The sequence below is a fragment of the Phocoena sinus genome, chromosome 6 (genome assembly GCF_008692025.1).
Source record: "Phocoena sinus isolate mPhoSin1 chromosome 6, mPhoSin1.pri, whole genome shotgun sequence".
Lineage (NCBI taxonomy): Eukaryota > Metazoa > Chordata > Mammalia > Artiodactyla > Phocoenidae > Phocoena > Phocoena sinus.
In genome coordinates this window covers 34,009,194-34,036,636 of record NC_045768.1, presented here as the reverse complement: position 1 = coordinate 34,036,636, position 27,443 = coordinate 34,009,194, and the positions used below count along the sequence as shown (strand labels likewise).

The 27,443-nt window shown below is 43.2% G+C and overlaps 1 protein-coding gene across 1 annotated transcript; it reads left to right on the top strand.

The window, feature by feature from the left end:
• The first annotated feature begins 80 nt into the window (after window positions 1-80).
• Window positions 81-27,443, top strand: ANP32B (acidic nuclear phosphoprotein 32 family member B). The gene is made up of 7 exons (XM_032635754.1): window positions 81-479; window positions 12,367-12,516; window positions 15,728-15,850; window positions 21,235-21,424; window positions 24,558-24,682; window positions 25,706-25,781; window positions 26,991-27,443. The coding sequence occupies exons 1-7, from the start codon at window positions 426-428 to the stop codon at window positions 27,056-27,058; spliced, it is 786 nt and encodes a 261-aa protein (XP_032491645.1). The 5' UTR covers window positions 81-425; the 3' UTR covers window positions 27,059-27,443.

Genomic DNA, 27,443 nt, shown 5'->3' with positions numbered 1-27,443 from the left:
GCGGGAGTAAGTCACTCCCGTCCACCCGGCTGCGCTTTTTCCCCCCCAGCCTCCGCCTCTCCCGCCGCGCCTCTCCCCGCCCCGTCCTTGGTGCACCGCGGCCGCCGAGCCGAGCCGAGCAGCCACCCGCGACGCGTCGCCGGTTTAAGCGCAGTGCGGGGCCGCGGCCGGGGGCGGCGGTAGTGAGAACAGCGCTGCGCTCCAGCCCCCTTTTCCCTCCATGGTTTCTCTCCGCTCCCGTGAGTAACTTGGCTCCGGGGGCTCCGCTCGCCTGCCCGCACGCCGCCCACCGCCCGGGACCGCGCCGCCGGCCTCTGCTACGAGCAGACCCCTTCTGACGGCCCTCGCTGCGCAGGCTGGGACGCCTCTCCCCCCTCCGCCCCCGCCGCGGAAAGTTAAGTTTGGAGAGGGGGGAAGAGAGAAACATGGACATGAAGAGGAGGATCCACCTGGAGCTGAGGAACCGGACCCCGGCAGCTGTAAGCAGAGCCCCCTTTGGGCGCCCTCTCCCCCGATGACTTGCATGTAATGGTGGCCACCTGCGGGGCCCCGACCGCGGGTTCGCCGGCCCGGCGCGGGGAAGAGCGCAGCTCGCGGGCTCGGACTGGGAAGGCGGGCGAGCGCGGAGGGGGGAGCGAGCGCGCGGGGATTAACTCTTTGGCGCCCACGGGCCCCCGCGGCCGTCCGGGGAAGGCGGTGGGGTGGGGAAAGCAAACTTTGAGCTCCTCACCCGCCGGGGTCCTTTCCCGGAGGAGCGCGTGTGCGTGTGGCCGGCGGCAAGGGAGGGAGGAGGGGGTTGTGTAACGCTGGGAGCCATGTTTGCAGCCTCCCGGGACGCGCGGCCGGGCGGAGGCCCGGCCTGCCGAGGAGCCGCGCGGCCAGCCGGGGCTGGGCCCATTGCGGGCCAGGCCGGGCTCCGCGCGCCCCGGGCCGGCCGGGGAAGGGGCTTGGGCGGGGTGGGGGGGGCTCCTCCGGCCAGGCCTCGCGGTTGGCGCCGGCCCGGCTAGGGCAGGGGCCGAGGGGCGAATAGGGGGCTCTTGGCCTCTGAGGGGGACGGGAGGTCCCCTCGGGCGCTGGGGGGCTTGAGCGGGCAAGGCTTGGAGCGCGCGGAGCGGGGGAGGGGCGAGCTCGGGCGGCGTCGGTGGCGCAACCGCCGCCCCTCCCCAGGCCAAGTTTGAAAAAAGGATGCGGTTCCCGCCATTTTTCAAGCCTAAAAATAAAACTTTCTCCGGCATTTCTCTCGCTCCCTTTTTGCCCCCCGGGCCTTCCCCAGGGCGGGCCTTGCTCGGCCTGGGGCCGCCGGTGTGGCGTAGGCGGCTTCTCCCTTCCCCCGTGCCGCCGCAGCGGAGCCCTGGGGCCCCTGCCTGAGAGGCTGGCCCCTCGGTGTGGGCGGGCGGCGGCGGCTCCTCGCGTCAGCCGGGGCGCGCCACAGGCCGACACAGCGCCATGTTGGCGAGCTCTCGTCTCCCTCCGCCGCGTGAGCCGGCCTGCTGGCTCGGCCAGCCGGGCCCTGCCCGTCCGCACCGGCGGTGGCTGTGGGCCGCCGCTCCCCGGGCCGAGGCTGCGGCTTGTATGGTGCCCGCCTCGCCAGGGCTTGGCTCGCTCTGGCTGGAGCCGCGCGCTCCGGCCGCCGCCGACTCATCTCTTGGGCGCGCTGCCTTCTCCCTCCCCCTTTCTTAAAAGGGCAACGCCAGGCGACCGCCTCCGCCCCGGCCGAGCGTCGGGGGCACGGGCGGGCCTCGGCTGGGCTCGCGGGCCGGGCGGCCTCTGTCCTCGCACGTGCTCCAGGGCCGCCGACCCAGGCCGGCACTCGCCCGCCGCGGCTGCGTGAGCGGCGGGTGGACGTTTAAGAATCGGCTTGCTTTTCTCCCCTGGCCCTCCCCGCGAACTAGAGCGCCTTCCCGTGGCCGGGCGCGGGGCCATGTTTCCTGGCTCCTGCGCGGGGAGGCCGTGCCTCTGCCAGACCCCTTCTTCGGGTGAGTGGCGTCTTTTGGCCCTGGGGCAGCCGATGCTGGCGATGGGCGCGTTTCGTGCAGTTAGGGAGCTATGGGTAACAAGTTGCCAACTTGTGGGAATTCGTCAACCGGCTTTCCCTTGTGTGCATGAGGTTTTGAATTCCTGAGGTCTTCACAAATGAGGTGCCGGGTCGCTGCACCTCGTAGCCTCCCCGTTTGTCCCTGAGGACCTCGGGGGGTGGGCGTCTCGACTCGGTGCTCTGGGTTTTTAAGATTGAGGTTTGACCTCAGTGGTCCCTTCGGTCCATCAGTCAGACATTTTGTGTCGGCCACGTGCTAGTATATTGAACCGTTAAGCTTGTTCATACTGTAAACCTTGTAGAGTTGTGATCTCATTTTGAGGAGTTGTTAATTTAAGACGTCTGAATTATTACTGCGTAGTTCCAAATGAGGAGAATGTGGAGGAATTAGATGTAGCCAAATTTTCCAAAAGAAAAGTACACATGGGTCTTCAAAGTGCCTTAAAATCTGGAATTTGAATTCTTTGGGGGTGCATAAAGTACTCTTAAAATACTCAGCTAAGAGCACTGTTGCTCCTTCTGGGAAGTACAGCTGGGCTAGTTGTATGTGGAATTTGTTCTTATATGAAATAACTAATATATTGCTTTTTTAAAACATATATATGTGCAAGCGTTAATTTTTCAAGAAATTAGCTTAAGCCTTGCCCTTTTGCCCAAAACAGGCTAAAGTCGTGAGACTATTTAACTTATACTGAAAGGTCAGTTTGTCAGTTGCAGTATTCACATATCAGGAACTCAAAAGCCACAGGTGACTAGTGGCTACTGTTTTGGGCTGCACTCTCCTACTGTAATCCACTGGTTTTTGTTTTTTAATATATGACCTTTTTAAAAAAAAATACCTTGACTTTTTAAAATTTTTATTTATTTATTTTTGGCTGTGTTGGGTCTTCGTTTCTGTGTGAGGGCTTTCTCTGGTTGCGGCAAGCGGGGGCCACTCTTCATCACGGTGCGCGGGCCTCTCACTATCGCGGCCTCTCTTGTGGAGCGCAGGCTCAGTAGTTGTGGCTCATGGGCCTAGTTGCTCCGCGGCATGTGGGATTTTCCCAGACCAGGGCTCGAAACCATGTCCCCTGCTTTGGCTGGCAGATTCTCAACCACTGCGCAACCAGGGAAGCCCTTGACTTTTTAAAAAATTAATTTATTTTTGTCTGTGTTGGGTCTTCCTTGCTGCACGTGGGTTTTCTCTACTTGCGGGGGGGGGGTCTACTCTTTGTTGCGGTGTGCAGGCCTCTAGCTGTGGTGGCCTCTCCCGTTGTGGAGCACAGGCTCTAGGCATGCAGGCTTCAGCAGTTGTGGCTCGCTGGCTCAGTAGTTGCGGCGCACGGGCTTAGTTGCTCCACGGCATGTGGGATCTTCCCAGACCAGGGCTCGCACCTGTGTCCCCTGCATTGGCAGGCGAATTTCTAACCAGTCTGCCACCAGGGAAGTCCGTAATCCACTGGTTTTATTAAATAAATATTTGAGTACAAACAGTATGGCAGGGCCTGGAAAAGCAGTGTGAACAATGCAGAGAGCAGCCCCTTCCGTCCTGAAGCCTCAGAACCTAGTGGTGCCTGTTGCACTGTGCAAGTAAGGGGGCCTTGGGAGAGTGTCGTGGGAGCCAGCCAGGATTGTGGGGTAAAGAATGGCTCGCCTTGGGCTTCCCTGGTGGCGCAGTGGTTGAGGGTCCGCCTGCCGATGCGGGGGACGTGGGTTCATGCCCCGGTCCGGGAGGATCCCACATGCCGCAGAGTGGCCGGGCCCTTGAGCCATGGCCGCTGGGCCTGTGCGTCTGGAGTGTGTGCTCCTCAATGGGAGAGGCCACAACAGTGAGAGGCCTGCGTACCGCAAAAAAAAAAAAAAAAAAAAAGAATGGCTCCCCTAGGGACTCTTACAGGGAGACTGAGTAGGAGTTAGGTTCTTAAGAGGGGAAAGCTTTGACCTTAAACTGAAGGCTTTGGGGGGTGAGGGGAAGCTGTAGGAAATTTTAAAATAAGAGTTTAAAAATGTTTTGCACAAAAGCATCATCTTTAAGGTAAGTGAGAAGTTCCAAGATGATTCTAAGTCAGCTAGTCACATGGCTCCATATGTTGTGGAGCCAGCTGTTAAAGAGTAGCCTTGACCTCTGGAATCCTGCAGACTCTTGTTATTTGGGGAAAGAAGAAGAACCCTGTCTGTATTGAATGTATTGGTATAATGACAGGAGGCTCTTAAATGCACAGCACAGTGTATTCCTTGGTTGACCTTGATGTCATCAAGTGAGCTTTAAGACTGTTTGAGGAGGGTAAGTGGAGGCTTGATCATCAATGTTTTTGTTTTAGGACCAGATGGGCTTTTTTTTTCTCTTCAATGGAATTTTTTAAAAATAAATTTATTTATTTTTGGCTGTGTTGGGTTTTCGTTGCTGCACGCGGGCTTTCTCTAGTTGCAGCGAGCGAGGGCTACTCTTTGTTGCGGTGCGCGGGCTTCTCATTGCGGTGGCTCCTCTTGTTGTGGAGCACGGGCTCTAGGCACACGGGCTTCAGTAGTTGTAGCACACGGGCTCAGTAGTTGTGGTGCACGGGCTTAGTTGCTCCGCGCCATGTGGGATCTTCCTGGACCAGGGCTCGAACCCGTGTCCCCTACATTGGCAGGTGGATTCTTAACCACTGAACCACCAGGGAAATCCCCAGATGGGCTTTTATTGTGAATGTGGCTTTTTTGTTTTTATTTTATTTTGGGGTTTGAAGAAGACCCTGGTAACACTTTACTTCTTGTGTTCTTTAGTCAAAGTACATGAGACAGACCAAGATAATAGGTTCCATTTCACCTGTTATAAACCGGTATGCTCATTTCCCTAAGGGGGTGACTCATAAAGAACTATAATAATTCAGTTTTTTCTCAGTCCAAAGCACCTCGTTATATCAGAGGTTTGTTCTCATAGTGGAAAAAATGGCTTAAGATGGCATTTTAAAATAATCTTCAAAAAGAACAGTGATCACTGTTTTTAAATATAGGCAAGGATAGGAAATACTTTATACAAAATATTATTGGTGTTGTCAGTTATTTCACTGAGAGAAAATTGTATAGTACTAGAACATACCATGTATACCACAGAAATTGGTGGTGTTGTCAAATGTGAGAAGAGACATGCAGTAGCGAGATATAGATATTATCTATATCTAAATTTGTAATTTAGATATATTCCAGAATTTGAGAAAATACCTGTTCTTTATGTGAGGCCCTAATCTTTCTATTATGCCAAACATGCCACTGATACGAGCACCTCATTAACTATGAATCTAGGGGTATCTAGCCTTGATGTTAGCTCTGTTCCAGTCTTGTGTTCAAAGTTAGAAAGTCATGCAGTTCCTGTGGTTTACAATCAATGCCCCTGTGGAACACTGGTGGGCTGTATGCTAGACTGAGACATTTCATATCCCACAAATAAGAGTAGTTTTTCCTTAGTCCCAATTTACTAAAAAAAATTACTTTTAAAAATAAATAACGTGAGGGGACTTCCCTGGCGTTCCAGTGGTTAACGCTTCACTGCCCCAATGCATGGGGCACGGGTTTGATCCCTGACTGGGGAACTAAGATCCCACATGCCGCATGGTGCAGCCTTAAAAAAAAAAAAAAAAAGGAAAAAAAGACAACGTGAGAAGAACCTTTCCCCCAACTTTTGGCATTTATTGTTTTGTCTGTTGTGATGTGATTTTGAGCTCCGTGGAATATTCTAATTGGTTGCATGCAGCTAATTGGGTTCTTTTCCTTGTATAAGGAATACAGTCTTCATTGAAGAAAAATTTGATACAGATAAGCTAAAAAAAATAGTAGATATAGATAAGAAAAAATTAAAAAACTCAGAAATCTCATACACACCCATCCTACCATCTAGACATTCTGGTGTATAGTCCACGAGAATGTTTTTTTTCTAAACTCAGATCATGCTATTAATGCATATAATATCTTGTTAAAATATAGTAAGCATCTTTATCTTTCTCTGGCACAGTTTATTATTTTACAGCCTCGTTGTTAACGTCTGCATAGGTCATAATTTTTTTTTTTTTTTTTGCGGTACTGGGGCCTCTCACTGTTGTGGCCCCTCCCATTGCAGAGCACAGGCTCTGGATGCCCAGGCTCAGCGGCCATGGCTCACGGGCCCAGCCGCTCCACGGCATATGAGATCTTCCCGGACCGGGCCGAGGCACAAACCCGTGTCCCCTGCATCAGCAGGCAGACTCTCAACCACTGCGCCACCAGGGAAGCCCTTGATAGGCCATAATTTAACCATCCCCATTAGGTGGTTAGAAGGTTTTTTACTGTTGTAAGTAGTATTGAAATGAACATTTTGTAATGTGAATCTCTGTCAAATTGCTTTCTAGAATGGTTCTCCCCACCAGTAGGGTATGAGTGTTTCCTTCCTTCATACCAACAGTTCTGCCATCCAAACACATTTGAGAACTGCTAATGTTCTATTCTACTGTCATTTTGCAAACATTATTTTAAAATAATAGTAGGGTGGAAGGTTTGAAGACTGGTTAACTCAGAAAGAGTTACTTTCCACATTTTTGGACATATTTCCACATATTTCACTTACTATAATAATCATGTATTTTCTAACAAAAAATTGATAACTCAATGATTTTTAATCCACTGTATCTTCTTTTCCCCTCTTATAACAATTATAGTTGATGATTGGGGAAGGTCACTCAACCAGTTACGGAAAATTTATTTTCTTTTTTTTTAAAGAGTAGCTGGGGGGCTTCCCTGGTGGCGCAGTGGTTAAGAATCGCCTGCCAATGCAGGAGACACGGGTTCGAGCCCTGGTCCAGGAAGACCCCACATGCCACAGAGCAGCTAAGCTCATGCGCCACAACTATTGAGCCTAAGCTCTAGAGCCCACGTGCCACAACTGCTGAAACCCATGTGCCTAGAGCCCTGCTCCGCAACAAGAGAAGCCACTTCAATGAGAAGCCCGCGCACCACAACTAGAGAAAGCCCGTGTGCAGCAACGAAGACCCAGAGCAGCCAAAAATAAATAAATTAAATAAAGTATTAAAAAAAAGTAGCTAGGGAAGTAGGAAATGAGAGCAAGTTGGAGAGGATGAAAGGAAAATTCCTTGATCTCCTATGGGGCTCCTAGCCCCAACCCCTGTAACTTGGTTGCAATATATTTCAAATTTTGCATTGAAAAACTAGAGTATCAGCTTTGCTGATAACTATCAAAAACAAAAGTTGAATAGGAAACAGTTTGGATTTTTGTCTTTAGCTCTTAAGTGATTACCTTAAGTTAATGTTTGAGAAAAAACTAGTTTAGTTGGAAGATGAGGAATGAAGAAGAGTGAATTTGGCCCCCAAGGTTAAGTCATCTTTCTTCAATCAGAAAGCCTGGTAACTCTGCCTTGGATCAAATAGCTCCCTGAGTTGTGCCCACAAATGTACAAGTGCCTGCCCAACCTTCCCTCCTGGGAGGATTTGGGACATAAGGAGGAAAAACTAGGGCCGCTTTTTCTTGATTAGAGCCTCCCATTTATTCTGGGTCTAGATTGGGATGCCATGGCATTGTATGTCCCCCACCCCATGTACCTTCCTTTGTAAGGCAGTCTGGATCCCTTCACCCTCAAGAAGGAATTGGGGGAGAGGGGAGGCTTAGTTATCTCAAGTGCTGCTGACACAATGCCTGAGAGCAGACACCTTTTCACCAGGGTCCTGTTTAGAACTTTAGACTGGCTAGAACGCTGCTTATGGCAGGCTTTCTAGACCTGTCATCCTTGGGCACAGCCCTAAGTGGACCCTCCTTTGGTCTCTGCTTTCTGCAGTAATTTCTCACTGCTCTGTGCTTGTTTGTGGCTCATCTTCTTACTGTGCCTCTGGAACTTTGTTCTGGGGTTAGCCCATTTCTTTACTACGTGCCTTCCTGGAAAAGTCTAGCGACATGATTTCACTGCTGAGCCATACAGCCCAGCCCTTCCCTGTACTCGCCCCAATACATTCTGTTGCCTCCTACTCAAGGAGAAAATTAAAGGTCTCAGGTGTGCGTTCCCTGACTTCTCACTCTCCCACTTACAAACTTACCTGCACCTGTACCCATCCTAGCCATCTCTTCTCCATGAAAGAGCTGCCCCATCCTCAATAAGAGTAGAATAACATCTCATTTTTAATACGTATCTTTTATAATTTGTTGTTGTTGAATGATTTTTTTGTTTACTGATGATTTATATTTTTATGGCTTGTCTGCTTTTTTGTCATTTCTTTTGGAGTGTTTGGTTTTTTCCTCACTTAGGGTAAAAACAGTATCCTCAAGAAAAAGATAACTATATGCAAATACCTAGAATTTCCATATGTCAAGAAAGGTCACAAAAAAGTGTTAAGAGGGATTGGTTGCCATTTTAAATAAAGAACTCAAAACTCAGAGACTCTAACGTTTATATTTTTTTTCACCTAGCAATAGATTGTGAGGAAACAATCCTTATTACAAAAGAAATTTCACATAAAAAGATAGCATGGGGCTTCCCTGGTGGCGCAGTGGTTGAGAGTCCGCCTGCCGATGCAGGGGACACGGGTTCGTGCCCCGGTGTGGGAGGATCCCACGTGCCGCGGAGCGGCTGGGTCCGTGAGCCATGGCCGCTGAGCCTGCGCGTCCGGAGCCTGTTGCTCCGCAACGGGAGAGGCCACGGCGGTGAGAGGCCCGCGTACCGCAAAAAAAAAAAAAAAAAAAAAAAAAAAAGATAGCATGGCATTATATATAATAAACTTGGAAACATGTTCAGTAGGGAGGATTGTAATTTATGGTGCATCCATACACTTTAATTTCTTTAGCCATTAAAAAATATTTATAATTGTTAAAATATGCTAAGTAATATTGTTTCATCTTGCTGTATTTAAAATATACAAAGACTGAAAAAAAAAACCAAAGTATTAAGTGACAAACAGCAATATGCTTTGCATTAATGTGTGATTATGCTTAAGATCAGAAAGTAGGTTCTCTTCATACCCAGGTTTCCTCTGTGTCATCATCTGCTCATTCCCCTACAATCCGGACACAAACCCCAATGCCATTTTTTCTGCATTTGACAGTTGTGAAGGCTCCTTCTCATACTGAGGTATGGTGGTAACTAAAATAGACATGACCCTGCCATCATGAAGCTTGATGAAATTTCAAGGCTAGCAGTGACCTTTTTTAAAAATTATTTTATTTTTAATATTTATTTCTTTATTTGACCCCGCTAGGTCTTAGTTGTGTCATGGGGGATCTAGTTCCCTGACCAGGGATGGAACCTGGGCTCCCTGCATTGGGAGCGTGGAGCCTTAGTCACTGGACCACCAGCAAAGTCCCTAGGAGTGACCTTTTTTTTAACCTTTATTTTTCTTAATAGATTAATCTCATCATAGAAATGTTAAATAAGGTTATGGAAAAGTCCCCCAGCCAGTCAATTTCTCTCCCTGAGAAGAATATAAGAAAGTGAATGTGTGATATGTGACATAAATGAAAACATTTTATACATTTTGTGCCTTTTTCATCATACACTGTATCCTGGAAATGAGTCCTTTGTTGATGGACAGTTATATTGTTATCTAATTTTTTTCAATCCTTTTTTTTCCCCCCCTCAGTAACTTCTTATGCCTTATTTCATAAACCTTTCTGGGTGTTTGAAACTAATGCTTCACCTTTGGGTACTACTGATTCTTCTCAAGTCACCTTTGCAGGATCCCCCAGGTTCCATCCTTGGTTCTCTTCCTAGGAATTCCATCTTTTCACTACTGTCTCTACCCTGATGACTTAGAAATCAGAACTTAAAACTAGAACTCCCATGAACTCCAGACCCTCATGTCCAGCTGCCTGGGGATACTTTCACCTGGACTTCTCATGAGAATTTTAAACTTGGTATTCTTTGTGGTATTCATTATATACCTGCTCCCCCTCTACCCCGATCCCATCCCCAAAGCTGTTCCTTCCTATTTCCATCCAGCTACGTAGTTCCCATTTCTTTAAACCAGAACCTCAATTCCTCTCCATCATCTTTCATACTCAGCAGTTAGATTTGCAGATTTGGACCACTTTAACATCTTTTTTTCCCTCCCAATTTCTACTTGATTCCTATTTGGCTATTTGGTTCAGCAGACTTTGATGACTCTAGTTAAAGCAGAATTTTACCAGTTGAGAGAAATGTCCAAGAGGTACACCCATGGGCTGGGAGGCAAAATGGCTATCTAAATTCCTCCTTACTTGGCTTTTGGCATATTAGTGTCATTCTGTATAACGTTTTTGGATTCTCTGTCAGATATAGTCATAGAAAACCCCCCAAATCAAATAGAAACATTTAGTTGTACTGCAGTATACTACTTAGGTTGGTGGGTGATTACAGTTGACCTTTTTTTAAAAAAAAATGATTTGCTGGTTTTACTCTTTTTAATAAATGTATTGTTTTTTATTTATTTATTTTTGGCTGTGTTGGGTCTTTGTTGCTGCACCTGGGCTTTCTCTAGTTGCGGCAATGGGGGCTACTCTTTGTTGCAGTGTGGGGGCTTACCATTGTGGTGGCTTCTTTGGTTGCGGGGCACGGGCTCTAGGCGCATGGGCTTCAGTAGTTGTGGCTCACAGGCTTTAGAGCACAGGCTCAGTAGTTGTGGTGCATGGGCTTAGTTGCTCCGTGGCATGTGGGATCTTCCCGGACCAGGGATCGAACCCATGTCCCCTGCATCAGCAGGCGGATTCCCAACCACTGTGCAACCAAGGGAAGTCCTACTTTTTTTTTTAATACAAAAGAAATACATGCTTGTAGAAAACTTAGTACAGATAGGAATAAAGTAAATAGCAAAGGTCTTTGTCATTCTCCTGCACCCTTTCCCAGTATTCACTATGCCCCAAGCACTACTTTCTATAACAGTTCTACTTCACAGATGAGGAAACTGAGGCACAGATAGGTTAAGTGACTTGCCTAAGGTCACACAGGTTGTGAGTGGCAAAGCCAGAATTCAACCCTAAGCATCTGTCTCTGGAGCCCTGCTCTCCTCAGTCTACCTTAAGTTTTCAGATATGCTAATTTTCATCAGAAGAGGAAAAAATGTCCCAGGTAGCTAGAGAAAAGTGGAAGGAAGGGAAGAAAGAAACAAAAGATATAATGGGCCTGTATACATCCTGAAAGCAAGGCTTCTGAAGAGGAAGTAGAGTAGTGAGAAGTAGTGAAGAAGCGAGCAAGAAGTTGTGGTGTTGTGGGTGTCACCGACTCTAAATCAGTTTCCTTCTCTGTAACTGAGGGAAGGGTATGGTGGTACAAAGAAAAATGAGTAAATTCTCCATAAATGTTAGCAATTGCTTGAGTAGTATCCTTGGATTTTGTATGAGAGAATAAAGATACTACTAGCCCCTATTTTCATTTTAGAACTATCAGCATCTCCTCATACATGCTTGATTAATGCTATTAAATGTGTTAGATTCACTGCAAGAATGCCTTTGGCAGTTAAAACTAATTTGCATCAGTGTAAATTTATCAAAACGTGTTTAAAACTTGCAAGTTTCAGAGTCAACCACAGAGCAAGAATGGCAGTAGGGATTATCATGGTAGATATTCACACAGTAGACTTTATTAAATAATCAGTATTCACAGTCTTCAGATGTGATACCTTTGGATGGATTTGAATTCTGAATTTCAGGACCTCCAAATAAGGAGATTTTGTTGCCTGAAAAAGGAACCTAATGTCTAACAGTTCTCTCCCCTAGAAATACTTTCTTACATGTAACACAAAATGATCTTTGTTTTGAATTAAGGCCTCTTGCATCTTGATCTTTTCCTAGTGTTAGAATAATCTTAGTAAAGATTAATAAGACCAAAAGTAGAAATGTATAGTCCAGAAACCTGTAGCCACAATCTCTTAGTGACCTTGATGAGAAAAGTGAAGCTTTCCTCTTTTCCTTGTGTCAGTCTCCTGGGCCTTGAGGAAGACTTGGCCTAAAGGGGTTGCAGGGGTTGTGGACTTGGCCTAAAGAGGTTGCAGGGGTTGTGGTGGGGTATCTTCACTCCGCATTTGTAGTTAAAGCTGCCCCTTGCGGAAGAGACTTGGGAAAAGGAATAAGGGGGGTATCATTTCTTCACTTATCTTGTAAGAACTGTAGTTTCTGTCTCTGGAAAATAAAGAGTTTAAATCTTTATTTGTATCATGGTGTGACATTCCACCCTTGATATCTATTAGAATATTGTTACTAAAGGCTTAATCATTTTTCATTTATTTATAACTGTGACCTTGGTCTAAGTTGAGGCTGCCACTATATGTGGGTGGTTTGGTGGGTATTTATGGTTGGAGTTTTTGAGTTTTTGCATTGTTTTCTGCATGTTTTTTAAAGCTTTTCTTCCCTACTTTGTCACCCACAGGTTCGAGAACTTGTCCTGGACAATTGCAAATCAAATGATGGGAAAATTGAGGGCCTAACAGCTGAATTTGTGAACTTAGAGTTCCTCAGTTTAATAAATGTAGGCTTGATTTCAGTTTCAAATCTCCCCAAACTACCTAAATTGAAAAAGGTAAGTGCTTTTTCTTTAACAGTAGAAGAGAGAACCATCCTACGGAAGGGAAAAATATATGATTCTATCTGTAAGGAAGCGTTTAGTATAGCAGAAAGCATATGGCCTTTGGAACTGGGCAGATCTGGGATTGAATTCCAGCTCTAACGTTTCCCTGATGGGTAAATCTTCCTCAGGTTACTTAATCTCTCTAAGACTCAGTTTCCTCATCTGTAAACTTGTAATACCACCTGACCTTGCAGAATTGCTGTGATGTTTGGAAATAATACATGTAGGGTGCTGAATAAATAGTAGTTATGAAGAATAATTATTTTGTGAATAATTTATTACTTGTTATGAATCTGTTGCTATGATGTTAACTCATTGTTCTTAGTATGCTCTGGTTTAAGAACCACAGGTGCCTCCCATTCTTCGTGTTTTATGTTGATTAAGGGAGAATTGAAGTATAGACCTTTCAAATTTGTAGTCTATGTTATTTCAAACACATTATGTAATTCTTAATGACTAGGAAGTTTAAAATGTGTTGTGATCGACTGCAAGAGTTCATTTTAACAAAACTGCTGTACTTCCCTATCCTAGTTGACGGCCCATTGTTAGGGCTTTATTGGTCTAATTATAAACCAATTGCTATCCCCCCTAAAAACCCCCCCCCAAAAAAAACAACAAACAAAAAAACCTCAAGAAAAATGTTTTTTTCATGTCCTTGCACGTTGCCCTGTCACAAAGCCCCAGAATGTCAGAACTGGAAGAAACTTAGATCTTCTAGCCTTGTTTTACAGGCACAGCAGTAGACCCAGAAATTACAGAAAGGTACAGTAATTTGCCTAAAGCCACCCACAGAAGTGGTTAGTACTGGAACCAAAGCTAGAACCCATATCTTCCTATTTGCTAATCCAGTATCCTTTCCATTACATACGAAAATGTTTGTGGTCATGGCAGTGTTGCAGAATTCTCCACTGTTTACCTAATCTCTTTATTAGGGAGTTTAAGTTGAACCTTCATCTAAAAAAGATACACATAGAAAACAAATCAAATTGAGGCAAAGGACAAGTAGGCTGTTCCTGTAACTTGCTTGCTTGAATTCTGAGAGGGACTTGTTTTTTGGTTAAGTACATGAATTAAAATCCAGAAGGGCTTTTTACTTATTTGCCTTTTTTAGGTAATAAATGCTCAGGAAGTCCTCATAAGTTTCAGGGCAACCCTCCTGTCAGAAGGAATTCTGTTGTGTTTAAATTTGTAAATTTTTTTTCTTTTTTCTGACAGTCATTTCCTTTAGAGGTTCAAGTGTAATACTTTTATGTTTGCATAGGTTATTGTGACATTGGAAGCTCTGATAAGCCTATAAAAAACTGATGGCTTTTTAGCCTGTATCTACATAAACTTGATGCTAGCAGGTCCCTACTGTGTGTTTTGTGTTTTGTTCTGCTTTCCTAGCATCCTGGTACATTTTCCTGAATTACCATGGTCTGTGTACTATCACACTTATTCAGAAAGTCAGTGTATCAGGGAACAGTGTATCAGTGTATCAAATCCTTCTGAAGTCCTATTAATCACTTACCTTGTAGGGTCAGAGAGGGAGGAATAGAGATATCTGTAAACCAAACTTAAAGGCACATTGCGTGTTCTCACAGCTGATTTTCTTCCTACCCTAGAGCACAGGTTGTTTTTTTTTTTTAACAAGAAACAGGTTCTGAAAGAAATTTTGGTGTATAAATGTCACAGGTTTCCTAAATTTACACATTGATTTCATTTCAAAATAAATATGCCACTAAATGCTTTGGCAGATTGCCTCGTTATCTCTACTCCCTAAGATACTCATGTTGAAAGGATGTGAATACTACATGTGTCAATATTCTAACCAACCAAGAGAAATTTTAGATATTTTACTGGACTGTCCCATCAGAAGGAAAAAAATGTATTGAAATGTTGCATTTTTCTCTTCCGAAATGCTTAATAACACCAAAGCAGCAGACTTACTGTTTTTTAAACTCATTCTTTCAACGAATATTTAAATTTTTAAAAGTTCCTCTATTCTGCATTATGTACTTCATTTCATTGCATGCCAGACTAAATTGCATAAGTTGTCATGCTGTTCTAGGTACATACCATAGCGGGGAGCACATTGAAGCTAGCCTGCCTGGCTTCAACTCATAGGTTCACCGATGTAACAGCTGTGTGATCTGTGGGCACTTATATAGTCTCTTCATAGTTCATTTTTGTCATCTGTAAATGGGGGTAATAATTCTACCTACCCCATAGGGTGATTGTGAGATCAAATGAGTTCATGGATTTCTAGTGCTTTGAACAGTGCCTGAAGTACTATGTAAGGGTTAGATACAGTTACCATTGTTGTTGGCAGTTAAAAGAGAATTGAAACTAGCTGTCTGGCTTTAGTTTTCTTCATCTGCAAAATGAAGAGTTTGAATTAGATGCTCTCAACCATCTTATTTTTCCAGGCTCCAATTTCTTTCACTCTAAGAGTCCAATATTCCTTGGTGAAGGCTCGTTCCTTCATTGGCATACCACTTGCTGTGCTACTTGACCTGCAGCTATGAAATTAGAGTGGGTTCTTAAAAAGGCTAGTGCCAGGTTTGTGTAAGAAGTGTCCTCTGGAGAGTTGGTTTCGTCAGCCCTTTCGAAGCCGTTGCCCCAGTCCCTTTTTCCAAAATCATGGAGCTTCTTTAAGGGCTTGTACCATTCCTGTAGCCTTCAGAGCAACATTCCCTGGTGGCTTCCAGATGTAGAACTCCATGGCGAGCCAACACTGAACAGAACCAGATTAGGTTTCAAGTGGGCATTGTGAGCTTTGCTTGGCACACAGAATAGCTGCTTAGAATGCACAGACCATTTACCCTTCCTGGCAGGTATAGAGTATTACAACTTCTCAAAGAATTCTCATTTGCTTTGACCCACTTTTTAGGTTAGAAAATGTATTTGCTGATGTTAGGGGCCAGCAAACCGTTACAGTTAGCAGCTGGTTAAGAAAATACAACTCTTCTAATCCTAACATGTCTCTCCTTCCCAGAAGTGTTCCTGGGATCTGTAAACTACTTATTTGGGTTTAATCAAACAAAATGAACACACCTGCTCTAATAAAAAATAGAGATCATTTGATCTTGGTGTTTGAGAACTGTATTCATTATTTATAACACTTTAATGATATGTGTTTCTCTGTGTGTATTTGTGTGCTGTGTGCATTTTCTCTTAACAGCTTGAGCTCAGTGACAATAGAATCTTTGGAGGTCTGGATATGTTAGCAGAAAAACTTCCAAATCTTACACATCTAAACTTAAGTGGAAATAAACTGAAAGATATCAGCACCCTGGAACCTTTGGTAAGTAATCAAGAATTTGAAAACCAGGACTTATTGGTCATTTTCATTTTCATATTTCTTTATTGTGAGGGAAATAATTGGAAATAATAATTGACTGAGAAAATGGTGGTTTTTTATAGTACTTCTTATAGAAAGAGTCCAGTTTTAAAGAATCAGGGCCTCTTTAGTCATACATGTTCCTGTGACTTTGCTCTCCCTCCCTTATTATTGTGGTAGCTTCCTTCAAAGGGGAATTCTTTTCTTTTTTGTCCTTTTAAAATGTCATATATTAACTATAGCCTTAAACATTTATCTTAAAATTGTTTCCCCAGACTGGCCAGACTGTTCTATATTATACTTTTACAGAAAAGGCTGTTTATATTGGGTGACATATCTGATCTGTAGATGGAACAGGCCAAGGGCAGCTCCAATGAGTTTTAGGTCTTCTAATTCATGATCTTGTGTTGTAGCTGGATCACTGTTGCCTAAAGTTTTGCATGGGAACCCCCAGATTCTCCTCAGTCTTAAATACTGGGATAAGCTATGGAAAGTTAAATGCCAGTTGGGTTATAGACTTGCTGTGTGACCTTGGGCAAATTGCTTCTTCTCTCTGGGCCTCAGTTTCCTCACTTATGAAGCAGGAAGGGTAACTGCCTAACTTACCTCACTTAGGAGTTCTGAGAATAAGATAAGGTAATGCACTTACTTTGCTTTGTAAGTTGGGAAGCTGTGTTAATGGGGGTCCAGTCTAGTGGAACTTGTAGTGACCAGAAAAGAGCTTCTGGAGGCAGGGGTTAATGCAGGGTAGGGGTAGCCCCACAGCCTGTTCTCTTTGGCTGCCACCTGGAAATTCCTATTCCATTCAACAATTCAAGATTGTTAAATGACTTTTTCCCCTAAATATGACATTCTATTCATAGAAGTAGAATTCTATTTTAATAAGGCTAATGAAACTCAAACTTGTTTCATATCACCCAAAGAAGTTTGTGGCAGCTTTCTGGGGTTTTTTTTTTTTTTTTTTTTTGTGTTGTACATAAAGTCAGTATTTCCATCTGGCTTAACTTGCAAACATTAATTGGGAGAGGGGCTATACAGCAGATAGGAGCTGTCTTTCAGGATCCAGCAGAGCAGAACCCAAGAGGATAAGGCATCCTTCTGCTATCTCTATCTTTTCTGATATCACAATATATTAAAATATTTGCACTTCATATCATTTGTATAGAATGTGCTGTTGATATTTCAAGAGAAGATAGAGTTAAATTATGACTTTTAATAAAGAGGATTTCCGGCTAAAACTATAGGGTCTTTTCCCTCCTAATAGTAATTGAGGGTCTGTTCCAATGTAGATTTAGTCACTGTTTACCGAGTCCCTTTGTTTTTATGTTTCATTAAGTAGACCACATTTAGCTCATTTCTCATAAATGTTGCGAGCCTGTTGTTCACCTTTGCTCCATGAATTTTGTCCCCTCTTTTCTGTTACCAGTTCACTCAGATACTTGGGCTCCCTACTTTTTCACTAGTTCTGTTTTCCTCCAAATCAGTCCCCATTTCCAGTGTTTAAGCAAACATTTATTGCAGTTTGCTTTATTCAAGGATGTTAACATTTGCCCATGTATCCTCATATAATGCAAAGAAGAGGGAATGTCTTCCTTTTAGAAATGAGGAAACCAAGTTTAATTACTCAGCAGCTGCAGAATAAATGACGAGTAGGGATTCAAATCCAAGTCCATCATTCTTTCCACTGCCCTTGGGATGTGTTCTTTTCTCTTTAACCTATAAGTTTATTCCATACCCAAATTGACCTAAGCTGGGAGTTCCAAAAGGAGCACTAAATTAAGTGCTGATGGTCTCCCAGTCCCATGGGGCACTCTAAGCCTTTATTGTTTGTGTTAATGACAGGCTATCAATTTAGGGTCATTGTAAGCACAGGAACCCCTTCTCTCTAGAACAGAGCACCAGGCAGTACCTTTCCATGCTAAATCACTGGCCATTGCCTAATTCTCCTGGCAGCCTTAGTCTTCTTTGATGTTTCATCAGAAGCTTTTGTCAGTGTCCTAGCATTCAGAGGCAGAGCAGAAGCAGACATTGTGTGGGAGTTGTTCCTGACCTGGTCAGTGATTTATTAGGGCCCTTTGGTGGCTATGAAAGTCTCAATCCCCTGGGGCAATGAAGTATGAGAAAAATAATCATTATAATATTTACCATTTTTGGAGGATCTGCTATGTACCATACACTGTAGTGGTTGCTTTATGTATGTTATCCCATTAGTAATCCTCAACATTTCTATAAAATGGATAGAAATAGCATGGCCCTCATTTTACACATGAGGAAGCTGAGGCTTAGGAGAGGCTGAATCCCTTGTCCAGAGTCACACACTTGGCTAGGGAGTGACAGAGCCACAGTGCCACACACCCAGGGCTGTCTGGGAAAGGCTGAGCTGCCATTCTCCTGAACTTTCTATTCAGATTCCTGGGGGCGCTAGGTGGGTCCCCTGACGTTATAACTTCAGGATAAATAAAACTGTAGGAGAAGGTGAAGGGGGGAAATGTTGGGTCCACTTTGACTTCTGAAAGTATTCCTCAGTGGGGAAAACACCATCCTCATCCTCATCAACCACATACATTTTGAACTCCGTCTACGTTGAGCCCAGTTCTTACAGTCAATGCAATGATTGTGAATGCCTCTGCTTACTACAGGGACATTAATCGAGAGACAAAGAAGGCATCAATTCAAACTTCCTTGGACACCTTTTTTAAGAGACCTGGGCCATCCAAACCATCCCCCAAAGCCCTTCTAAATTCTAAGAAGGCAAGCAAAATTATTGTTAATAAAATGTTTAATGTTTATTATGGCTAGCCTATTAGTTTTAGGCCAAATTTCTGAAATGGTAGAGTTGTGGTTTTTTATTTTTGTTTTTTTTTTTTAAGCAGTATTTACACATTACATTGGGATCCTGAATAATCTGTGTGTAGTGTATTTTGGGCCTTAAAGCACAATTTTACTGCTTTAAACAATTCTAGAGTCCTACAGTTATTGGGGGTTTTGTTGTTTATTTGCTTTCGCTTTGTTTTCTAGCATACTGTTTGGCATGTCCGAATTATTCATAATGGGTCCTTTCTGAAGAAGTAGCAAAAAATGTCACAGATTCAGAGTTGCAGAAACAGGAAAGCCTTGGAGGCCCTGTGTACTAGGCTAGTTGATAGAATTAGAAAACGGGCTTGGGGCACTGTTGAGCATTAAAGATCTGGAGTTGTATGTATTTTTGCACATCTATTCCTAGGAAATAATGTTGAACAGTAAATGGCTCATTCCTTTGAGTGAAGAATTTATACTGAGCCTCTGGGAAAGCTGCCTAAATATATTCATGGTTCTATCTTAGCAGGTATAGAGTCAACCTTTCTGTGAAGAGGAAAGAGTTCTACAGTTGTCTGGGGTGGTATTTCAGCATTTTTTTCCCTCTTTGTCAAGAAGTCATACCTGGGCTTCTGGGGGTCAGGGGCTGTCCAGTAGGGAACCTAATCTGAAAGCTACATGACAGAAAAGCAGTTCTCCCTATGATCAGAAGGGCTGGGGACAGCTTTCTTAAGACCTCAGTGTACTGACTTACATAAGCACATTATCGGATCCACAAAACTCTTGGATCACTGTACCTTGGTGTTTTGAGGAGTACATTTGTCTGTTGCTGTAACACTGTTTGTATTCCATGCTTGGCTCCATGTTCCCAAGGGCTGTTCAGTGAGAATAAAACCAGTGTGGGAACCTCTTTGATCAGGAAGACGAAGATTTGTGAGTGCAGGGATCATTAACCCCTTCCTCTAAAGGACCAGATAATAGATCTTCTAGGCTTTGAAGGCCATGCAGTCTCTGTCACAACTACTCCACTTTGCCATTGTAGCATAAAAGAAGCCATACATAATACATAAACAAGTGAGTGTGGCTGTGTTCCAGTAAAACTTGGTTTACAACTACGGGAGGCAGGCCGGAGTGGGCCAGCCAGCTGTCATTTGCCAAGGCCTGCTTTAGAGCACAGATTTTCAAATGATTTTGTAACTCCCAAGAACTACACAGATACCTCAAGTCCTGCAGACAAGGTTTTGTTTCATCTTTGTTTCTTCCCAGGTCCTTATGAATGTTGAAATAGATTTCCCAATAAAGCGTCGAAGTCTTTAAACATCAACATTTATTTTTTTACAACTTGCTTCATACAGAGATCCTCTCAGTAATTTTTTAGAGAATGGCAAACTTTTCTCTTGACTCAGAACCATTAAAAGTTAAATTTATGAAGCCGTATATCCATATGCCCCCCAAGCCCCTATTTTAAAAGGCACCAGGCCTCACAGTACTTCACATTTTGTGTTTACTGTTTATCGGTTTGCCCCCTCTACTGCTCCCTATGAGGGTCTATTGTCACTTTCTGTTGCTGTCTCCTTACTTGCCTGTAATACTAACTCTGCCCTCCCAATCTCTTAATTCCCCCTTAATCAAAACTTAATAGACCTGGTATTGAAATACTAGTACACTGATGTAATAACAAATGAAGATCTGAGTAGAATATGTGGACATTTTCCTATTCGCTTTGGCTGCTCAGAAAACTTCTTGGGCCAAGTTTTTAGATCTTAACTGTTCTAGATAGATGAAACTGAGGTTTCAAACAAAGAGGTATTACAACAAAACTTGAAGGTATGGTAAAATCAGAAGAATTTTACTTCAGAAAGTTCTGGTAATAGTGTCAATCTTTTCCCCCAAAATTAAAAAAGAAGAAAAGAGTGTAAGGTTTCTCTACTTGTGAAGTTTCAACTCTGAGTCCCCCTTCTTTTCCCCCAGCTTGCACTGACTCCTGTCTTCCCAGAAGATATCTGCATCACCACACTTTGTGCTTTACTAGGTTCTGTTCTTGAGTGTTTCCCATCTATGTCCCCAAGTAGAAACGTCAAGGATCTTGATGTTGATTGATTTCATTGAAAAATTTTTTTCCCTTCCTATTCTACCACCCCAGAGCACTGAAGACTGACTGCTTGATAACCCAGCAAGTTCTTATTGGTCATTTGATTACTCAAACATTAAAACCTAGTTTTGAACCAAATTTGTTAAAGTCTCTGTTTTGTCTCATATTGTAAAAAGGTCCAGTTTTAATAAATATTTCAAATTCATATTTCTTAAGACTGTTCATACTGCCAAAAGAAAACAGTTCTCTGAGAGGATAGAGGTAGAAGGGAAGGACTAATTAAAAATCTAGTGACCTAATATAAAGGTTGCAAAGGACTTGAAATGTTTTCCTATGTACAAGGCTGAGTAGGTAGCAGCTAATTGAATTCAGAGCCTAGAATTTTACCTCTTTAGGAGATGGGTTTTGTTGCTTATGTTCCTTTGGTTTAGTAGGTATGTTTCTTGATCCTTTTCCTCAGAAAAAGTTGGAATGTCTGAAAAGCCTGGATCTGTTTAACTGTGAGGTTACGAACCTGAATGACTACCGAGAGAGTGTCTTCAAGCTCCTTCCCCAGCTGACCTACCTGGATGGCTATGACCGAGAGGATCGTGAAGCCCCTGACTCAGATGCCGAGGTGGATGGTGTGGATGAAGAAGAGGACGATGAAGGTGAGTGGGCACAAAGCAACGTGCAGTGAACTTAATTTCTGCTTTCCAAAGGTCCTGATTAGGCCACTGAATGCTCTTGCTATTGAGAAAAATACTTTATATCCATGCATGTAGGCGTTCTGTTAAATTTGAAACTCTTAGGGCATTGAAGTCTTCAAATGATAAAAATAGAAATTGGTTTGTTAGCTAATTAGTCTTGAATTTGGAGCCTAGAGATCATAGACTGCTTCAATCCATTTTTTGAAGTACTTGTGGTTTATGGTTTACTAAAAGGACCATTGCCTCAGGTCTCCTGCCTTTCTCCTGTTTCCCTTTCTTGGCTAATGCCAGCTTATCCTTACCAACTCAGCTTTGTCAACACTTCCAGGAAGCATTTTATGATGCTGGAGACCTAGGTCCTTGTATGTGCCAGAGCATCCCCTCGCTTACCTCTTTCGTAGCACTTGTCACTCTGCTATTCTTGTCCCTTCCAACTATGCTATGATTACCTTCTTTTTTTTTTTCATTAATTTATTTAGCCACATCAGGTCTTAGTTGCGGCACGCAGGATCTTTCATTGTGGCATGCCAGCTCTCTAGCTGTGGCTTAGTTGTCCCGCATCACGTGGGATCTTAGTTCCCCGATCAGGGATCGAACCCTTGTCCCCCACATTGGAAGGCGGGTTCTTAACCACTGGACCACCAGGACAGTCCCTATGATTATCTTCTTATCTCTTTATTCACAGGGCCTAGCACTTGGTACATGTTTTTTACATTCAAATATAAAATCTTTCCTGCTTTGATATATGACCATAGAGTTTTAAAAGGTAATGATTTGAAAGCACTATGTGTTGGATTCCATTTTTCATTAATAAAGGAAATAATTTCTAGCTATAACATGGAATTAAAATATACTTTTTATTTTTGACATTTTTTTAAAATATATAAATTTATTTATTTTTGGCTGCATTGGGTCTTCGTTGCTGCGCGTGGGTTCTCTCTAGTTGAGGCGAGTGGGGGCCACTCTTCGCCGTGGAGCACGGGCCTCCCATTGCGGTGGCCTCCCTCGTTGCGGAGCACGGGCTCTAGGCACGCAGGCTCAGCTGCTCCGCGGCATGTGGGATCTTCCCGGACCAGGGCTCAAACCCTTGTGCCCTGTGTTGGCAGGCAGATTCTTAACCACTGTGCCACCAGGGAAGCCCCTATTTTTGACATTTGATCAAGGTTTTTTACATCCTGTTATCTTTTTTTTTTGCGGTACGCGGGCCTCTCACTGTTGTGGCCTCTCCCGTTGCGGAGCGCAGGCTCCGGACGCGCAGGCTCAGCGACCATGGCTCACGGGCCCAGGCGCTTCGCAGCATGTGGGATCCTCCCAGACCCGGGCATGAACCCATATCCCCTGCATCAGCAGGCAGACTCCCAACCACTGCGCCACCAGGGAAGCCCCATCCTGTTATCTTTAAGAATCTTTGTATATTTTCTACCCAAACTATCCCTCCTGATTAGCTTGTGCTTTCCTTGCACAGTGACTTGTTTACTCTGAGTCACTCTTAGGATAAAAGGTTTCTCACCTGAGTGGCTTAGAGGAAGCAGAGCTATGAGTGATCACATCAATCAGCATGAAGAAAACTTATTCTCCGAGAATTCCTGATGTTGCTAGAATTTGCAGCATTACTGTATTTAAAGTATTATTTTAAATATCTCTTTAAAGATGAACGTTTATAAGACAGAAATGGTTAAGAAAAGTGGAGAACATCATCAGGCACCTTGGTTGCAATTAGTGGCGTAGTACTCTGGAAGCATTTTACAGTTCTGTTTTGCAGCAGGTTTGAGACAAGGCAAAAAGATGGGATGTTAGATGGTAAAGTGGACACTGAATAGGATGTTTCCTCTTGTTCCAAATGTTTACATCACTTAGTCCCTTCGTTGCTTGTTCTCAGTTTTTCTTAAAAACCAGTCTGGTTGTCCATATTTAAGTCCACCTTAAATGGGTTGAGCAGCCACCCATGTGCAGGAGCCTGTAAAGAAAATTCCTTGGAGAGTGGAAGGCAGTTCTTGAGAGCAAGATCAGTCAGGCAACAAGTATTTGAGAATTTCCTATGTGCCAGGCTTTTAAAACTATCTAAAAAAAAAATTTCCTATGTGCCAGGCTTTTAAAACTATCTAAAAAGTAGACTAAAAATAGTTTTAAGAAAAAACAAACATGGTTCCTGTCCCTTGGAGCTTACTGTCTACTAAGAAGAGAAATGTTAAGTAATCATAACTAAATAATAATCACAAGTGAGCAAAGTGTGTGGTAATGGAGAAGCACCAGGTGTGTGAGAGCATAGGAGCTGAGACTGGGGGTCTGGCAAGTTGGCCTGAAGAAGTGATGTTTAACTGAGACTCAAAGGTTGAGCCAGTGTTAGCCACACAGAAAAGAAAGGGAAGAGCATGTGGGGTCTGGAGGCAGGAGAGAGCACAGCGAGCTCCAGGACCTGGAGAGGTAAGAACTAGTTGATGAGAGGCCTGCACCAAGTGGAGTAGAAACACAGGACACAGGTGCCTTTCAGCCTGCCTGGCTACCACCACTGCCCCCACCCCCATCCCCACCATGGGGTTATTATGGGTGTTTCCCAGGTTCCTGATTTGCACAGCTGGTTTGTGCTGGTACCCTTACCCCAGAGGAGGTTGGTGGATCTTTTTTGTTTTTTTTGTGTGTGTGTGTGTGACTTTTTACTATGGAGAATTTCAGACATAGACAAAGGTAGAAATAACAGTAAAACTAACTTTAACTTTCATGTTCCCATTACTGAGTTTCAGCTGTGATCTGTTCACGCCTGATATTATTTTACAGACACACACACTCCCACCCACTTCTCCCCTTCCTTATTTTGAAGCAAATCCTAGGTATTGTATCATTTCATCGGTAAGTATTGTAGTGTACACTTGGTCTGCCAGGACTCCTGGCCTCTGGATTTTATGGGGCTCAGGTCAAAGGGACTGAGCCTCAGGAACTTGCAAGAAAGGAGGTGACTGTGGTTCGTGGTTTTCCCTGACATTGGTGTGGCCCAGCATTTGTCCTGTGGACCAACCCAAAGCTCCCCACCACCTGAGTAGGTGTACCTTGTGAGACACACAGGGTATTTGATGTATTACTTTTGGACGGTTTTCAGAAGGAGAAGATGAGGACAAGGAGGAGGATGAGGATGGTGAGGAAGAAGAGTTTGATGATGAAGAGGATGAAGATGAAGACGAAGATGTAGAAGGGGAGGAGGATGAAGATGAAGTCAGTGGGGAGGTCAGTGCACCTCTTGCTGTCCTTCTTCCCGTTTGTAATTGAAATAAAAGTGTGGATTGTTTAAAAAAGAAGTCTTCTGAAGAAATTAGTATGCTTGTAAATAGACTAATGGCCATCTGATTAATTTAGCTCTTGTCCCCCTTTTAGTAAATACTAAATAGAATACTTACTGAATGCTAACTAGGCAGTGCTTGGCTCTGCAGAGTAAGTTTTGACCCTTTAACTTTGGGAGGCAGCAGCAAGTTGAGTATTCATTCAGTACGGTGAGAAAACTGGAAACATTGAGAACTGATGGGATGTCCTCCCCTTTGTTGTACTGAAGTGAAGGGTATGTTTACCAAGTCTGAACTTCTTGTATATCCAGCTTAATGCAGTAAATGCATTATGTACCTGCTGTGTTAAAGAGTTGAGGATGAAAAGTTGAAGAAAAATGTGGTCCTGCTCTGAAAAAGGCAGGTAGTCTAATTTATGGGACAGGCAGTAATAACAGTTATCTCTGAGGAGCTGAATACCATAGAAGGATAGGAGAAAGGAGTGACTTTGACCCTAAAGGGGAGTTGTGAATACAGGCCAAGAAAATTAGACATCATCCAAAAAAAAAAAAAATGTTCTTTTGTAGTACAAACGTAAGGCTGAGCATTTGTATAATCTCATAGGTGTCTAATGAAATTAAGTTTCTGAAAGAAGCTTTTTATAGGAAAGGGAATATGGAAGTCTTTGTCCAAACATGCTTTGAAGTTTTTTAAATTATTTCTGGAGTTACCCATCGTAAGTTGTATACTAATTAAGGATGTCTTTAATTAATGCTTACTTCTGAAAAGCAATTTTTAAAGAAAATTTTTAATTAAGCTCATTAATTTAAGAAAATCCAGCAGTTCTCAGTATATTAAAGTAGATAAAAGTAACATTACAGTTTTCTCTTTGAATGAACTGTTAAATTTAATTGACAGTTCTTGTTTCTCTTTGTACTTCTTAACTTGGCAGAATTAATCTAATAATGATATGCTATTTACCATTCTTTAGGAAGAAGAATTTGGACATGATGGAGAAGTTGATGAAGATGAAGACGATGAGGATGAAGATGAGGATGAGGATGAAGGTGGGTTACTGCATGCACTTTGGTCCCTCTCAGTTAAAGATCAAGGGAAATGTCCATTAATTTAGAATTTGAAATCACTGAGAAGAAAATAAAATGCATTTGGCCCTGGTGGTCTTCAGAAGCACTTGTAAAGCCCCATTAGTGTGTGTGTACTGGTTCACCCACCTGCTCTACAGCAGTTAGTAGTGCCTGTATGAGGATAGGCGGCCCCAGCCTCAGTCCCCACATGTGTTTTTAGACCCCATCGTTTGTGTTACTGTTAGGCATGAGATTTCTGTGTTTGGAATTTTTTCATTAAAAAAAATCTTAATTGGATTGTAATCTTTGCAGGGTAGATAAATAGCACCTTTCTAGTTTTTATTGGTGTTATTCCTTTCCCCACCACAACCAAAACCAGTGAAACATCTGTTTATTTATTAGAAAGTAGATTCTAACGCTTGTGTAAGTTTCAGAGTACTGGGTTGGTTGCTGTGCTTTCTGTTGGTTCATACTTTCTCAGCAGCATCTTCTCTCAGTGCAAGTCACAGGACTAAAATTACTTTGGATACAGCAATGATTAGGACCTGGTCTCTGCCTTCAGGGAGCTTTTTGGAACACAATTTAGTGCAGATTTAGCTAATTTCATTAAAGTAGCAGTGAGTTTTTACTAGTTGAAAAAACAGAACGACGTGTAGGTCTCTGTGTCTCAAATACTTAAGGAGTCTGAGAAGTCTCTTTTTAGTTAATGTAAACTTGCAACAGTTTGAGTCTTGCCATGTTCTAGGCTAAATACTTGTGCTATTTCATTTAATCCTCAGAATAACCCTATGGAGTCAGTGCCATTGTCCCCATTTTACAAATGAGGAAATAGGCTTAAGGAGCTCCAGGGTCCTTGCTATTTATTTTAATAACTGCTAATGTCTGATTTTGGTGACCAACAAGTGTAAGAAAAACATTTGGTTAGACAGCAACTTAACTTGAGAAAACTGAGTTAACTTTGCTGTGATTTGAGGTGCTGCTGTGCATTTGACCCTTCTTGGTTCCGTGGCTGCTATTTATGCTTCTTAGAATTAAAACTTCTTAATTAACAACCTGTTGATTTGATCAAGCTTACATCATGTTTTATCTCCCAACCGTTAAAAAATGCATTGTTGTTACCTCTGTTAGCAATAATTAGGCAAAGTAAATGCCTTTCCAGTTGTCTCAAAATGAATTTTTATTATTGTACAGAAGAGGAAGAAAGCGGGAAAGGTGAAAAGAGGAAGAGAGAAACAGATGATGAAGGAGAAGATGATTAAGACCCCAAATAACCTGCAAAAAAAGAACTGTTCAGTATTGGTTGGACTGCTCACACGGATTTGATAGCTGTTTAAAAAAAAAAAAAAAAAGTAGCTGTGATACAAACCCCAGGACACCCACCCACCCAAAGAGCCAAAGAATAGTTCCTGTGACATTCCGCCTTCCTCCATTTAGTCCCTCTTGGAAATCCACCACCAAGCTTGGGGACTTCACCCCAACAAAATTGTAAGCATTGTTAGGTTTTCGTGTAAGACTCTTGCTGTAGCGTGGATAGCTGTGATTGGTGAGTCAACGGTCTGTGGCTGCCAGTTACACCGAGATTGTAACAGCATTTTTACTTTCTGTACAACAAAGAAGCTTTGTAAATAAAATCTTAACATTTTG

What these genes read in the sequence shown, in the direction of transcription:
- ANP32B (XM_032635754.1), top strand. Translation starts at nt 426, where the DNA reads ATGGACATGAAGAGGAGGATCCACCTGGAGCTGAGGAACCGGACCCCG. An exon ending in TCAGCACCCTGGAACCTTTG is followed by an intron (nt 15,851 to 21,234) that starts GTAAGTAATCAA and finishes CCTTTTCCTCAG; the next exon opens with AAAAAGTTGGAATGTCTGAA. An exon ending in AGATGAGGATGAGGATGAAG is followed by an intron (nt 25,782 to 26,990) that starts GTGGGTTACTGC and finishes ATTATTGTACAG; the next exon opens with AAGAGGAAGAAAGCGGGAAA.